Raw genomic sequence first — 16,717 nt, forward strand, 5'->3', positions numbered from 1 at the left:
CCTCATGGACAGAAACCTTTGTGGTCTTATTGACTGCTCTATTCCCATCACCTAGAATATCACTTTGGCGTGATATTCTGCCATGCCAACACATAAACACCACATATGTAAGTTCTACTTGGGTATCTCAGTTTTATATCACTTTTGGCTTCGCATGGTTTTTACTAGAAAAGTGCCTAACAAACCACATCTAATTAAAAATTCTCCTACACCAGCAGGCTTCTTCACTCTGATCCATCGTCATATTTTGATTTTTACTGTAGCACTTACTGGCTTAAATCTCTTGCTTGATTTTCAATGAAATATTCCCGGTCATTTCAATGCCTTTTAGGAATAATGTATCAAATATATTATACTGGAACTGTCCCAGAAAATTAGGACATATTGTTATAGAATGTAGCCAGGAACTGATTTTATCTCTCTGGAAACAGTGACAACAAAAGGTTAAGTTGTTACAATTCTGTCAGTCGAGAAAGCTAAACACCTACTAGGGCAGCTCTAAAAAAACATTACTAAATCAAAACTCAGCAAATTAACCCCAAAGATTTCACATTTCATGTAGAATGTAATTTTCACATTGGAAAAAGAACTTTAAAGAAACATTGTATTTTCACTAATGATATGCATGCTTAAGTAATTAAGGAAAGTGTACTGTTGTCCACAGTTTATTTCTAAATGCATCCAAAAAATTAGATGAAGTGGAAGAAAAAAGGATTTATGGAAGAATACATAGATGATAAAGCAGGTTCAGTAAAATGTTAATAGTTGAATCTAAGCAGGATTAAATGGATATAAAGTATCAATATCACTATGAAATTCTTTCAACTTTGCTGTACATTTTAAAACTTTCATAACAAAATATAGAGTGGGGCAAAAAGGAGTTTATCCTCATATTATTATTATTTATTTATTATTGTACCATTTTCCACACAAACAACTATAAACCTACTTTTGTCCCACCCTGTAATGATAAAAATTGTACTTATGGGGTAAATTTACGTGAACAGTGACTATCTAAAACAATAAGAAAATATGGTGCATAAAGGGAAGAGGAATTGAAATATGCACGTGAACATTTCAAATAAAAGTGTTGTAAAGAGAAAAAATAAAAGTATTTCATGAAATAAGAGTGGGAAGAAAAGGAATTACTTTTACATTAATACCTTTTATTAGGTCTACTAAATTAGGTAGACTATTTCAAGTTAGATAAAAGATTTGTGTAATACATTTATGTTTGAGAACATATGGAACAGATATATGTCCATATATTCACTACAAGGCCTCAGAAGTTAACAAAATCACGTTCAAAATTAACTAAAGAATTTAATTTTGATCAGCTAAACTCTCTAGGAGAGAGACATAATGGATGACAAAAATTTTGGAAACATTCAACCTACCAAAGGAAATGTTGTTATATACCTACTTAATTATAAAACCTAATTATATAATTCAAAATTAACTGAACATCTTAGAAAACAATTTTTAAAGTGTCACTGACATCACTACCCTCAATCTTTATAATTCTCACTCTACAAAGATTAGGAATCTTTTACTTAACAAGTGTTTGTTAGAGGACCAGAAGGAGGGAAGCAGCGGACAGACAGCTTCAGCCCAATTGTATCACAGTGCCCAGCGTATGTGCTGCAAGTGTTTTGATCCTAGTTTCCAAACTTACAACCTCTCAAAATTCTGAAACTGAAACTTGTCCCCCATTTTTAAAATAAGCCAGTGGAAAATAGACCTTTTATGTTGTAACTCAGTAAAATACTCCATGTTACCTGTCTGTCCTCTATCAAGCTAACAAGATGGACTCCCAAACTGAATGTTTACCAGTATCTAAAAGCCATTCTGTCACAAAACTTGATAGAGGCTAAGAAATCAGATAATCAAGCTCATAGAAATTATAAGTTAAATAGTAAAAAAACATGCTTTTAAAAATAAGGACCTTAGATCCCTGGCTGACCTTATAGCCCTGGCTGGTGTGGCTCAGTTGGTTAGACAGTAGTCCCATACACTGAACGGTTGCTGGTTTGATTTCCAGTCAGTGCAGATGCCTGGGTTGTGGGTTCAATCCCCAGTTGGGGCGTGAATGTGAGGCAACCAATTGATGTTTCTCTCTCACATAGATCTTTCCTTTTCTTTCTTACCCGCCACCCCAAAAGCAGTGAAAAAATGTTCTAGGGTAAGGATAAAATAACAACAATAATAAATAAGGACCTTATAGGCATTTACAAGGTAAATGTAGATATTCTGTAATAATCAATTTCCTCCAAATGGATGAATGTATGTGTTTACATACAGATTCTCTTAGGGCTTTATCTCCTATTTACCCAAGTTTAAGACCAAATAAAAATCTCTGTGAAAGCACCTTATAAAAGTAACATATTGATACAGAAGTAATTTTTAAATGCTATAAAGTGCTAAAATAATGACAGTGCATTTGTTAAGTTGTACATTGAGGATAAGTTTCCCAGTACTCGAATTTAGTGTGATTTAATATGGGCACCAAAAATATATTAATGTCCAATTGCCTTTCCAGGTTCATCAAAGCTAGAAGCCCCAAAATAGCTGCTTTTATTAATACGGTCATAATAATAGAGTATGTACCTTCTCAAGTCTCCACTTCATACTATATATCACATCCAATAGTTCCTCAAATACATTTCTAATGTATCAGAATTGGCCCTGGCTGGTGTGGCTCAGTGAATTGAGTGCCAGTCTGCCAACCAAAGGGTCGCTAATTCCATGCCCAGTCAGGGCACATGCCTGGGTTGCGAACCAGGTCCCCAGTGGAGGGCCCACAAGAGGAAACCACACATTGATCTTTCTCTCCCTCTCTCCCTCCCTTCCTCTCTCTAAAAATAAATAAAATCTTTAAAAAATGTATCCAAATTGGGAATGAATGAGGCAAAAGGAGTAAGAAAAAAAAAAAGAGAAATGCAGTAAAACTGCTCTTCTGTTAGAGAACAGAACCCAAAAATGAAAAAAAAAAAAAATAGAGTACTATCTTTCTCCATCCCTGGCACAAATAACAGTGGGTTTTCACTTTTAAAAGAATCAACCTCAGTTTTATATTTAGAAAAAATAATATGCATTTTCAAAACTTTAAGTGAATTTTTTATTGAGGTATGATATACACACAAAAAAATTATGCAGATCATAAAGGTACTCCTGGATAAATTTTCACAAGTTAGTCACACTGTGTTACTACCACCCAGATCAAGAGGTTAAACATTCCTAGAAGCAAAAGCCTTCCTGTTCTCGCTCCCAGTCACTACCTCTACCTTCCAAAAGTAACCGCTTTCCTGGTTAGTTTTGCCTGTTTTGAAACTTTATATAAAAAGAAATCCACACAGGATGTATGTCTGGCTTCTTTCTTTCAGTATTACATGTGAGAGGTTCATACATGTTGTTGCATTTGGCAAAACTTCATTCATTCTCTTTGCTGTATGATTGTAAATTAATTTATCCACTCTACTGCTGGACAGTTAGATTGTTGACATTTTGGAATTCTTATGAACAATGCTGCTTGTGAACATTCTTGCACATGTCAATATGATATACCAATATAGTTTTTAAGATAACATTAGATAATCTCTGCACTGTAAGCAAATATTTTTAAACGTTTTAAGTTATATTTTTATTAAATCCAAAGTCAGAAATTATAATGTTATTCATTTACATTTCTACTCTTATTGTGACTCATTAAACACTTGAACCCAAGTATTCAGTTGAGTTCAGAAATCAGATGTGATTATAAAATTACCTTTTCACCTAAATATAGATAACAAACACAACAGCAATAGCAGTATTTGTGGCTTCATCACTAACTGAAATCAGGTATTTTTATATCAAGTTACTGCTTTTGCAAATATCTCAAAAAATCATTAATACTCATCACTACTTTGAAAACAGAGCAATGAAACCACTACCACTAGCCCTCAACTAATTCTTGATGTTTAATGACCTACTAAAGAATTACTAGATCACAAGGTTGGTTTTTAATAGTGTGATTATTATATTCGAATATAAGTGGTCTTTTAAAAATGCTATTCTGAGAAGAGATCCATAGGCTTCACCAGACTGCTAAAGGGATCCATGAAACAATAAAGGTTAAGAACCTATTTTATTTAACTAAAATGTAGGTGTAACATAGAAGGCATAATTTCCAAGAGTCATCAAAGCTCTATATTAGTAACTAAAATAAGGCCCAATTTCACTGGAAAAAAATATACCTGAGTCTTGAGGAAGAGGAATGCAGAAATACAGAAGGCTTTATAAACTAGAAGAGGTAGAATGCGGGGATGGAGGGACCGATCTTATGGAGTTACAAGACAAGGAGAAGAATGAACCTGTGCAAGGCCTGGGCAAACAGAGCACAGGCGGCAAAGACAAGGCCGGCCTGCCCGCCGGCCGAATCCGCCCCTCCACCTTGTTTTATCCGGCCCAGCATCTTGTTTCTACCCGGCGGCAGCGCTGAGCTCTCACTTAACTGTTAAGGAGCAGTTACATTTATACAGTCCTAAAATTACATTCAGCCTTTTGAAGGCAACCGCGAGGCTGATGTGGCCCCCGGTGAAAATGAGTTTGACACCCCTGAGTTAGAGATAGTTAAGTACAGCTAGTCTAATTTCAAAGATAATTGTGGTATAACACTCTCCTCTCTATCTGCTTAATGCTGTTGAAAGTATTTTACAAAGGAAAAGGGCCTGTTTCGCACTTACACACAAAAAAGTGGCATATAATGAAAATGTTTTGGTTTGTTCAGATTTTACTACAATATCCTCATTGACTGAGGACTTCCACGAGCCTGTCATCTTTACATCAACTCCTGTCATCACCAATGACTTCAGTGTTCATCTACAAACTGCATTTCTTACCCTTGCATATAAGAACCACCTGATGAACTTTTAAACCACACTGACGTTCAGGTCCTGCCTGGAGATAATTTTGACTTAATTATCTGGGATGGGGCCCAGAGATTGGTATTTAAGAGTTCCCTAGGTGATTTTTAACGTGTAGCAAGGATTTAGAGCCTCTAATCTAAATCACTGATCTAAAAATCTAGCCTCAAAGTTTTCTTGATCTCAATTCCAATTACCTTCACCCACTTTCTATTCCCATCACCATACACCAAACTTCAATCACCCAGAACTGTTCCATCTCGAAAACGCTGCACTCTAAAATGCCAACTACCTTTCTGCCACACCCTGGTCTTCCCGCTCACTAAAGCCTTTCCTTTCCTCAATCCCTCACTACTTTCAATTCGCTGTCCCTCTCACAGCCTGACTCCCTTTGTTAAGCAGTCTATACCACATAATATTTTAATTACCTCAATAATTCTTTGGGTCAGAAACTTTCCATATCCTTATATGTCTAGGTCCACCACTCATCCTGCAATCTTAAACCAATACAGCTTGCTTCCCCCACTCCTAAACTAGGTACTAAAGCACACAATCCTGCAGGCTGGTGCCCCTATAAAATTTATGGGGCACAAACGTGCTGGCCCTCAGCAAGTCTTATTAAAACACCCCTGGTCAGGAGACACCTGCAAAGTTTGCTCCAAAACTTAAGTGCTGGCCTCGAGTGTTTCTCCCCCTCCTCAACTCTGGATAATCTTGCCGCCCCTTACTTCAGACAAAAACAAAGGCTATTAGATACGAACGTTCTCAAAACCATTCTCACACAATGACCTAACTGACAATCCGGAGGGTCCTTCCTATTGGTCTTCATGACATTGATAAAACTGATTATTCCCAACTTAAAATTCTTCCCCAGCTTGTTTGAACCAGCTCCCTTACCTAGCAATAGCCTCCTGGCAGGTCTCTCTGCTTCCAGTATTAACACCTCTTCAAGCCAATTTCCATTGCAATATGGTTTATGATGTAACATAGTATGCATACATAATGCAGAAAGGCATACTAAAGGTTTTATATCATAACTTCTTCCATGATTTCACTATGGTTACTTCTCATTATTGTCTGAAAGTATATTTCTGTATATAAATCTCTGCCTACATTTTATCACTTCTAAAACATTTATTGGGTTCTATAAATGTTATATCATCCAATACTAAGTATTATTTTAAAGATTAGGAAGTTTATATATAAAACACCTCACTTGTTAGTAAGCAGGCACTAGTTAAATGTATAATTATAATAAATTACCATTTAAAGCAAGTTATCCCCTCTTTGTACCTTGTTTTATAATTTGGAGCCATGTAAATGTGTAAATTAAAAAAAAAAAAAAAACCTAATTAGAAAAGAGGCAATCCCCTAAAACTGAAAACAAACTAAAACAAAACCAATTATATATCCAACAATATATCTAGTTGATGGCATTATTGCAGAAATTCTTTTAACTATCTTTGAAAAATAATTCCTAATGGGATATATCCTTGGGCAGGTGGGGGGTCCTAAAATACGATGGAAAAAAAAAAGTCATCCATTTTCTCATCTCTGCATTAGTCCCACGTCATGCTTATACCACTAGTTTGTTGCCCTGGGCAAACTGGAAAAAATTTTTATCAAGGTGAAAAAAATTCTGAAATTTGGATTTTGATTAAAAATATAAAGTCTATAAAGTAACCTAAAATCACACATAGTAATAATTAAGTCTGATAATTCTGGAATATGGCAACCCTCTTCATTTTTTTCCATCTTAAATCATTTCAGTTCAACCCCAACCTAAGCTGTAACCTAGGTCAAATGACAACCTTGAAGGTAACATCATCCATCTAAGTGTGTTGTAGGATTTGCTTGTAACATATAAATAATAAACAACCAATATGTGGAGAAAAGGAACTCTAGTATACTGTTGGTGGAACTGCAGACTGGTGCAGCCACTATGGAAAACAGTATGGAATTTCCTCAAAAAACTAAAAATGAAGCTGCCTTTTGGCCCAGCAATTCCACTGCTAGGATTAAGAGCCCTGAAACACCCATCCAAAAGAACCTATGCACCCCAATATTCATGGCAGCACAGTTTACAATAGCCAAGTGCTGGAAGGAACCTAAGTGTCCATCAGTAAATGAATGGATCAAAAAACTATGGTACATTTACACAATGGAATTCTACACAGCAGAAAGAAAGAAGGAGCTCCTACCCTTTGTGACAGCACGGATGGAACTGGAGAGCATATGCTAAGTGAAATAAGCCAGGCGGTGAAAGACAAATACCATATGATCTCACCTTTAACAGGTACCTAATCAACAAAACGAACAAGCAAGCAAAATATAACCAAAGACACTGAAATTGAGAACAGGCTGACAGTGACCAGAGGGGAGAGGGGAGGGAATTTCAAGGGAAAAGGGTGAAGGGTTTGCAGGAACAACTATAAAGGACACATGGACAATAACAAGGATGTGGAGGGGGGTGGAAATAGGGGAGGGAGGTGGGGAGGGCTGGGTGTTGGGCTGGGGTAGGAGGAAAAGACAGAAAACTGTACTTGAAAAACAATTTAAAAAAATTAAAAATGGAAAAAAAATAAATAACCAACCAACATATGAACAAATATTTGTGCCCTTTGATGGTGTATAATGAATCCTAATATATCTATACACCATGACCACAAGCCCAACCCCCTTGTGCTTAGAATGGACCTGTGCAAAAGTTTAAGATTAATGGCTTCTTGACCTTCTCCAAACCCTTCCTTGGGTCTCTATATAGGATTTTGGGGAGTGCATATGTTTGGTCCATAAACACTGAGCTCCCACTATGTGCCAGGTACTGGATACGGTTCTGGGAAAACAGTAATAAACAAAACAGCAAGCTCCTTGACAAGAGACATGGTTCAAAATTCCAAATTCCCAGAGTCACAAAGAGACAAACAGCAAGAGAGCATTCCATAAACTGCCTGCGCACCTGCGACTGAGCAGCCCCTAGTTGAAAATTTCATATATCCAACTGCAAACATTTTTAGGAATATAGAAAAAAAGGTGGAGCCCTGGCTGGTGTGGCTAAGCAGACTGAGTGCCGGACTGCGAACTGAAAGGTCGCTGGTTCAACTCCCAGTCAGGGCATGTGCCCGAGCTGTGGGCCAGGTCCCCAGATGTGGGCATCCAAGAAGCAACCATTGATGTATCTCTCATACATCAATGTTTCTCTCCCTCTCTATCTCCCTCCCTTCCCTTCTCTCTAAACATAAGTAAATAAAATCTTTAACAACAAAGAAAAATAGGTGACAGCCAATAATAAGAACAGGTGCTTAAGTACTTTTTTGTTAGGTGATGGACTGACCATCAAACCTGAATTTTCTTCACAAATTAAATTCAATATAAACCCTCCATTTTAGAAATATAAGAAATGTAAAATACTGATTTTCTACATAAATGTTAGTTTTTATGTATTTTCAAAATTTTAACTCTTAAAATGGCAAATTTTTGGCAGTTGAAGATTTTAAGAGGCCTAGTGCTGATGTCCCAAATTTACTTAGACTCTTGGTTTTAAATTATTCTACATGTAGAAGCAACTTACACTGGGGTGATTTCGAGGGGGTGCTCGTTCTCTTGGAAGCCGGTCATAGTCATGTCGTCCCTCAGACCACATTTCATCTCTTCTGTAAGCCACTAAAGAATAAAAAAGAAACCGAAGAATTATATATTTTTATGTTATTAGGAAGTAATAGAGACGATGAAGGAGTAAATGATTACTTTCCAACACAAATATTTTCCAGAGATACTTAAGGGAAAAAAAATGTAAGCAACCAAAAGAAAAAAAGAATGATTAAGGCGATTCTTCCAAACAATTTTGAAATTTTCTTTAAAAAAAAAAATGGAAAGCCCGACCTTCCTTCAATTTCCAAGGATAAATTTTAAACCTTCAAAGAGCTTGTTCCCATCAATTGCAGGAAGAACCATAAGACCAAAAATATTTCTTCATTCTCACATAGTAAAACAGAAAAGATTCACAAATAGTTTAAAAAACTGATTTTTAAAATTACTCCTATTTCTTGGTAGATGTTTGTATAACATTAGATTTTTGCTTTTCTACATTCTTAGAACTTACATATTCTCTCTATATGTTTAATAATGATGTTGATTGAAAAAAGTGTTAAACAATCCAGTAAAAACATACTCAACAAACCCTGAAACAAACCACTTGTTGTTTTTAACACTATAAATTGTAATAAAAAAGCCCCCACATAAAATTTGAAATTAAATAAAAGTACTGTCAGCACTCATGTCTGGATGCTGAGAGAGCCTTCCTACTTTAAGAGCTGACACATCTGGATAGAGGCTAATGCGGCACATTACAGAGTCCAGAAGAAAACAGAATCTGTGTACAGGCAGAAGACAAGGTAAGAAAGGCAAACAAGAAAGATGAGAACACACTTCTGGTCAAGATGGAGGCATAGGTATACATGCTTTGCCTCCTCACGCAACCACAAAAAGAATTGCAACTAAATTTTGAAACAAGTAACACCCACAACCATCAGCAAGTGAGCTGTATGGAAGTCCAACAACCAAGGATTTAAAGAAGCCACATTCATCTAGATGGGTAGGAGAGGCAGCGTTGCAGAAAAGAGCAGAAAGGCAAGGAGAGGCAGTGTGTGGCAGAGAGGTGGCAGCAGCAGAACAGCCAGGTGGTCCCACATTCACATGTGGTAGATAAAAATCAGGAGGGATACCTTAGGAGCAAGTGATCCAGCCCCAGGCCAGACCGTACAGCCAAGGGTTCCAGCAACGGGAAGATAAATCCCCATAACTTTTAGCTGTAGAAACCAGTGGGTGTTGGGTAGAAGAAACTGACAGATTTTCAGGAAACTCCACTTAAAGGGCCTGCATGGTCTGAAAGCATATGCAAACACACCCACCCAGGGATTCAACACCAGGGCAGCGGCTGGAAAGGACCAGTCGCATACAGGGAGTGGGTGAAGTAACTGGAAATGGGAAGACTACTGGGAAAACCTCTAGAAGCCAGGCAGTGGCACAGTCCCCTCTTTGAGACCTGCCCCCACACGAAGTGGTGAAGCAGGTTGTCCCACCCTGGTGATTATCTAAGGCTCTGCCCCACATAATTTACAGGTGCCTTTTCTACAATAGGCCATGCTACTAAGACAGGGAGTCAAAGCAGCTCTACCTAATACATAGAAACAAACACAGGGATACTGCTGAAGTGAGAAGACAAAGAAATATGGCCCAAATGAAAGAATAGAACATAACGGACCGGAAAAGAACTAAACGAAATGGAAATGGCCAACCTATCACATGCAAAGTTCAAAACACTGGTGATCAGGATGCTCAAAAAACTCGATGAGTATGGCAACAACATAAAGGAAGAAATGAGCCCTGGCTGATGTGGCTCAGTGGACTCAGTGCCAACCTGCCAACCAAAGGGTCGCTGGTTTGATTCCCAGTCAGGGCACATGCCTGGGTTGCTGACCAGGTCCCTGGTAGGGGGTGTATGAGAAGTAACAACACATTGGTATTTCTCTCCCTCTCTTTTCCCGCCTTTCCCCTCTCTCTAAAACTACATAACTAAAATCTTTTGAAAAAGAAAACAGGAGAGAAATGAAGTGAAATAAAGAAAAATCTACAGGGAACCACCAGTAAAGAGAAGGAAGTCAGGATTCAAATCGAAGATTTGAAATATAAGGAAGAAATAAACATTGAACCAGAATAAAAAGAACAAACAAGAATTTTTAAAAAAACAAGGATGGTATAAGAAGACTCTGGGACAACTCCAAACATGCCAACATCCAAATCATAGGGATGCCAGAAGAAGAAGAGCAAGAAATGGAACACTTATTTGAAAAAATAATGAAAGAAAACTTCCCTAATTTGGCAAAGGAAATAGACACACAAGTCCAGGAAGCACAGAAAATCCTAAACAAGCTGGACCCAAAGAGGACCACACCAAGACACATCATAATTAAAATGCCAAAGGTTAAAGATAAAGAGAGAATCTTAAAAGCAGCAAGAGAAAAGCAGAGGGTTTACCTACAAAGGAGTACCCATAAGACTATCAGCTGATTTCTCAAAAGAAACTTTGCAGGCTAGAAGGGACTGGCAAAAAGTATTCAAAGTGATGAAAAGCATGGACCTACAACCTAGATTACTCTATCCAGCAAAGCTATCATTTAGAATGGAAGGACAGATAAAGTGCTTCCCAGACAAGGTAAAGCTGAAGGAGTTTATCATCACCAAGCCATTATTACATGAAATGTCAAAGGGACTTATTTAAGAAAAAGAAGATCAAAACCAGGAATATTAAAAGGTAACAAATTCACAACTATCAATAACTGAAATATTTTTTTTAAAAAGGAAGAAAAAAAAGACACCAAGCAAACAACCAGAACAGGAACAGAATCATAGGTATTGAGATCATTTTGAGAGTCACTAGCTAGGAAGAGGAAGGGTAAGAATGGGAGGAAAGGTGCAGAGATTAAGAAGTATAATTTGTAGGTACAAAATAAACAGGGGGATATTAAGAATAGTATAGGGGATGGAGAAGCCAAAAAACTTATATGCATGACCCATGGACATGCTCTAAGTGGGGGACTAATGGAGAGAAGAGGGGTACTGGGCAGGGGGGGGCAAAGGAAGGAAAACTGGGACAAGTGTAATAACATAATCAATAAAATAAACTTTAAAAAAAAAGGAAGAAATTTGAGAACAGGGTGCAGTAAACAGCTCAAAAAGCCATTTATATGAAATGGCACGACAGTAGATCAGGGGTTGGCAACCTTTTTGTAAAGGACCAGATAAATATTTTTGGCCTTGTCACAGATACTCAATTCTACTATTACAATTTGATAGCAGCCATTGGCAATGTACATAAATGTTTGGGTATGACCATGTTCCAATAAAATTTTATTTACAAAAACAGGCAGGTGGCCTACAGGCAGTAGCTTGACAGCCCTAAAGTAGATGACAAATGGTTAACTGGGAAGAACCAGGAGAGAGTGAAGTAATCACAGCGCAGGATCGGGCCAAGAAATGTGAACCATCCTGATAGGTAGAAGGATGATCATGAGAAAGAAGTGAAAATGGGAAGCTACAAAGTTAGGGCATTTTTATACATAGAAAACAGTGCAACAAGTCCAGGTTCATAGTCCACAGATTTGTGAGAAAAACATATTTCACAGAAGATATACGTCAAAAGATTTCTGGCGGCTCTTTATGATGCTTAAAAAGGGGGAACAGGGAGGAATGGCCATTAGTGGAGTCTGAGAAGTAAGTACTATAGTTAAGTTGTCTCATCGATAAGATATGAAAACTGAAGAATACAACTAAAAAAATGAAAGGACCCTCTACATAACAATCGGGCATATAAAATTTAGAATTCATTGTGGAGAATGTGAATTTCATTAAGAAGTTTATTCATAACTGGTTGTAGATTTTTAAAAAAATATCCTCTTATGACATATTCAATAAAGAGAGGATGTTTAATATACGATTGTGGTATATTTAATTCCAGAAAGAAATAAACCTTTTCTTAGGGCATTCCACTGAGCTCCCCAACTACTCTTTTGTTAACTTCAAAAGAGGGCTCAAAGGATAGGGAGGACTTCAAATCTCAGTGAGAGTAGCCTAGAAATTGAGAAAACAGAGTCACAGGTGATATCCTTCTGTCAAACGACTCACACTTTGAATCCACAGACAAGGTGATAAAGATGTGATTTTCATTTTATCCAAACTGATTATAGTAGCAGCTTAGACTACGGAGTAACACTGCACACAGTTCTAGTCAGCTTCCCAGCTGAGTGTATTAAATACACTCAGGACAAATAGCTTTTCCTCCACCCCAAATCCATTCCTTTCACTCTTTATATTATTTCAATATCTATTTTGATAGTCAACCATGATTAGTAAATAGAAAGGTCACATATGACCTTGTGGTTTACATGGAGCAACAGGCCTTTGCATTGGCAGTTCCCCACCAAGAATGCCTTTCTCCAAGTATCTGCATGGTTAACTTCTTTACCCTCAATGGCACCTTATGAATGTCTTAATATCACCACCCATCTACCAGGTCCAAAAATCTTGCTATTTATTTCTTAGCACTATCTAAGAACCGCATAATTTACATTTGATGTATATTATTGGTCCCTTGCTATTAGGATTATGACCTATATGAAAGCAGGGATCTCTTGTTCATTGATTAATAATAAGCAACTAAGTGACAACTAGTGCAAAATAACATTCTAGGAACTAACTGTACAACCCCATATTTTAACTGGCCATAGCTGCCTATAAGCTTATTTGAAATATTTGGTCTTTTTTCAATTAAGACAAATTTCATAAAACACTGTAAACCATTGCAAGAGACTCTATGAAGAGTAATTGTTCATTGAGTACCTATTATGGGTAAGGCAGTATACAAATTCTTGCTTTCATTTTTCCTCTAGCAAATACCGAGGAATTTTCAAGTATCGCTAATCATCTTGCATTTCTTACTCCTGGCTGGAAAAGACCTGTGGCTATTCCCTGTTTTTAAATTGTCATTTTATCAACTGACCTTTGGGGCTGGGCACACAGTAGGTACTTAACAAATACCTCCTGACTGAAAGAACAAATAAAGACAAAGAATTCCCTATTATTTTGCTTGGCATTAGTTGTCACTTAGAAAGATAGGGTTCCTGTAGATTTTTTAGTGCTAAGGGATACTTTGTCATTATGACTAAGTGTTAAGTGTCAGTTAAACAGCACACTGAACTGTTTTTTCTGTTGGTCTGTTTTTTCCTCTTTGTTGGTGTTTTTACTTGTTTATCAAACTATTGTAGCAGCTACAAAATAATTCAGAAGCATGACAACATGGTCAAAAAAATAAATCATCAGCACTTCAAAAATTAAAGCAACTTTTGAAATCTTCTTTTAAAATTGTCGAATATATTTTATGAAGAATGTATAGAAGGGGGAAATGATTGTAATTTATTGTTCATGACTTTTTTAAATAAAGTGAGTTCCAACAACAAAAAAAATTAAGCAACTAGAACAACAATGTATTTGCTCAGTATTCATAGAATGAATTTATTAGTGCTGGCAATATGCTCTCTAGATGACTCTCACATCTCCACTTCCATCCTGAGTCCTTTCAAGAGAATGTCTCACAGACACTTCAACTTGAAATGCAAAAACAGTTCTTTACCTCTTAGACACCTGCTTTATCACCTGTCTTCCCCATTATGGTCAATGACACCACCAGGTACCCAAAATGGCCAAATCAGAAACCTGAGTAATATAAGACTCAAAACTTTTCATATCTAATTATTCACTACATCCAGTTACTTCCATCACTCCAATATATAAAGCACACATATCCACACTTCCCTATCCCTGCTACCAATGTGTGCTCAGATGCTCTTAATCTAGCCATTGGACTCCCCAGTAGTAAAACACTGGTCCCCCTGTCTCTGGGGTCACCTCCCCTACCCTGCAAACTGTAGCCAGAGTGTTCACTCTGATAAGACACCTGACTTAAAAATTTCAGTGGTTCTTGCACATCCTAAAGAATGAAGTCTGAACCGTAAAGCTTGAAAAAGGCTTATTTATAACTTTCCTCTTGCCTTTCTGGCTTCATCTCCTACCAATTCTCGAACAGACTCCAGAACCTCCAGACACATTACCTACTTCTTGTTCTGTAAGTGTGCCACTAGGTCTCACCATCAGTACTTGGCACCCTTTCCCCATGCCTAGAATATCCTCCTCCTACTTATCTGCCTTCACCTAATCTACCTTATTTGGCTTAAATGCCAGCCTTTCTTATACTTTTAAAAAATTTCATTATTCTGGGGTGGGGTGGAGGGATGGGGAGAAAAGGCATACAACTGTAATTGAATAATAAAAATAAAAAAATAAAATAGCCAAAAAAAAATTCATTATTCTTATTGAGTTTATTGTGGTGACACTGGTTAATAAATTATATGTTTCAGGTGTACATTTTATGATACATGATCTACATATTGTATTGTGTGTTCACCACTCCAAATCACATGTTTCCATCACCATTTATACCCCTTTTACTCTCTTCTACCTACACCCACCCTCTTTTCCCTCTAATAATCACCGTATTGTTGTTTGTTTCTTTGTGTTTACTTCCTTCCCTCTGTCCCCAACCTCCCTCTCCTGACAGCTGTCTGTTCTCTGTATCTATGAGTCTGTTTCTATTTTGCTTAAGTTTATTTTGTTCATTATATGGCACATACAAGTGAAATCATATAGTACTTGTCTTTCTCTGACTGACTTATTTCACTTAGCATAATACTCTCCAGGGCCATCCACAATATTGCACAAGGTAAGATTTCCTTTTTTTTACAGCTGTGTAGTATTATACTGTCTAAATGCACCATAGCTCTTTCATCCCCTCATCTACCAATGGACACTTGGGCTACATCCAAACTTGGGCTATCATAAGTAATGCTGCTGTGAACATAGGAGTGCATATATTCTTCTGAATTAGTACTTTGAGTTCTTCTGATATATTCCCAGAAGTGGAATCACTGGGTCATATGGCTGTTCAGCTTTTAATTTTTTGAGGTAACTCCATACTGTTTTCCACAGTGGCTACACCAATCTGCCTTCCCACCAGCAGTACACAAGGGTTCCCGTTTCTCTACATCATCATCGACACTTGTTGTTTGTTGATTTATTGATGACAGCCATTCTGACAGATGTGAGGTGCTATCTCATTGAGGTTTTAATTGGCATTTCTCTGATGACTGGTAACATGCAGCATCTTTTCATATGTCTATTGGCCATCTGTATGTCCTCTTTGGAGAAGTGTCTGTTCAGGTGCTTTGCCCATTTTTAACTGGACTGTTTGTTCTTTTGGTGTTGAGTTGTCTGAGTTCTTTATAAATTTTGGATATTAATCCCTTATCAGATATATCATTGGCAAACATGTTCTCCCATTCAATAAGTAGTCTTTTCATTTTCGTGGTTTCCTTTACTGTGCAAAACCCTTTGTTTGATGTAGGTTTTTTTTTTTTTTTCACTTGTTTATTTTTTCTTTTGTTTTCCTTGCTCGAGGTGATATATCAGAAAAAGTACTGCTATGAGAAATGTTTAAGATTGTACTGCCTATGTTTTCTTCTAAGATTTTTATGGTTTCAAGTCTAACACTGAAGTCTTTAATCTATTTTGAGTTTATTCTTGCGTATGGTGTAAGGAGGTGGTCTAAATTGCATTTTTGTATTTATCTGTCCAGTTTTCCCAACACCATTTATTGAATAGACAATCTTTACTCCACTGTATGTTCTTGCCTCTGTGTCCAAAATTAACTGATCATACAGGCATGGGTTTATTTCTGGGTTCTCTATTCTGTTCCACTGATCTGTATGTCTGTTTTTATGCCAGTACCATGCTGTTTTGATTACCATGGGCTTGTAGTATAGTTTGATATCAGGTAGCATGATTCCTCCAATTTTGTTCCTCTTTCTAAAGATTGCTGTGGCTACTCTAGGTCTTTTGTGAACCCATATAAACTTTTGGATATTTGTTCTAGTTCTGTAAAATATGCCATTGATGTCTTGATAGAAACTGCACTGAATCTACAGATTGATTTGGGCAGTATAAACATTTAATGATGTTAATTCTTCCTATCTATGAATACGGTATACAAGGTGTGTCCAGAAGGTATTCAGCTATATAATATGAAAAATAGAGACATTTATTGAAGATACAAGATACAAGAAATATTGTACATAGGACAATGACACCTCAGTCCCCTTCAAAATAGGCACCCTGGCACCTCACACAGTTCTCCCAGTCACCAT

The 16,717-nt window shown here is 37.1% G+C and overlaps 1 protein-coding gene across 8 annotated transcripts in view; it reads right to left on the reverse strand.

The window, feature by feature from the left end:
• Nucleotides 1-16,717, reverse strand: part of PPHLN1 (periphilin 1) — a 103,919-nt gene that overhangs the window by 80,786 nt on the left and 6,416 nt on the right. For all 8 annotated transcript variants that reach the window (XM_053921602.1, XM_024575905.3, XM_045184230.2 and 5 more), the window contains one exon: nt 8,476-8,567. In XM_053921602.1, coding sequence (XP_053777577.1) covers nt 8,476-8,547 — 72 coding nt within the window. In that variant the 5' untranslated portion in view covers nt 8,548-8,567. The remainder of the gene's footprint in view (nt 1-8,475; nt 8,568-16,717) is intronic.

This window comes from Desmodus rotundus, chromosome 3 (genome assembly GCF_022682495.2).
Source record: "Desmodus rotundus isolate HL8 chromosome 3, HLdesRot8A.1, whole genome shotgun sequence".
Taxonomy (NCBI): domain Eukaryota; kingdom Metazoa; phylum Chordata; class Mammalia; order Chiroptera; family Phyllostomidae; genus Desmodus; species Desmodus rotundus.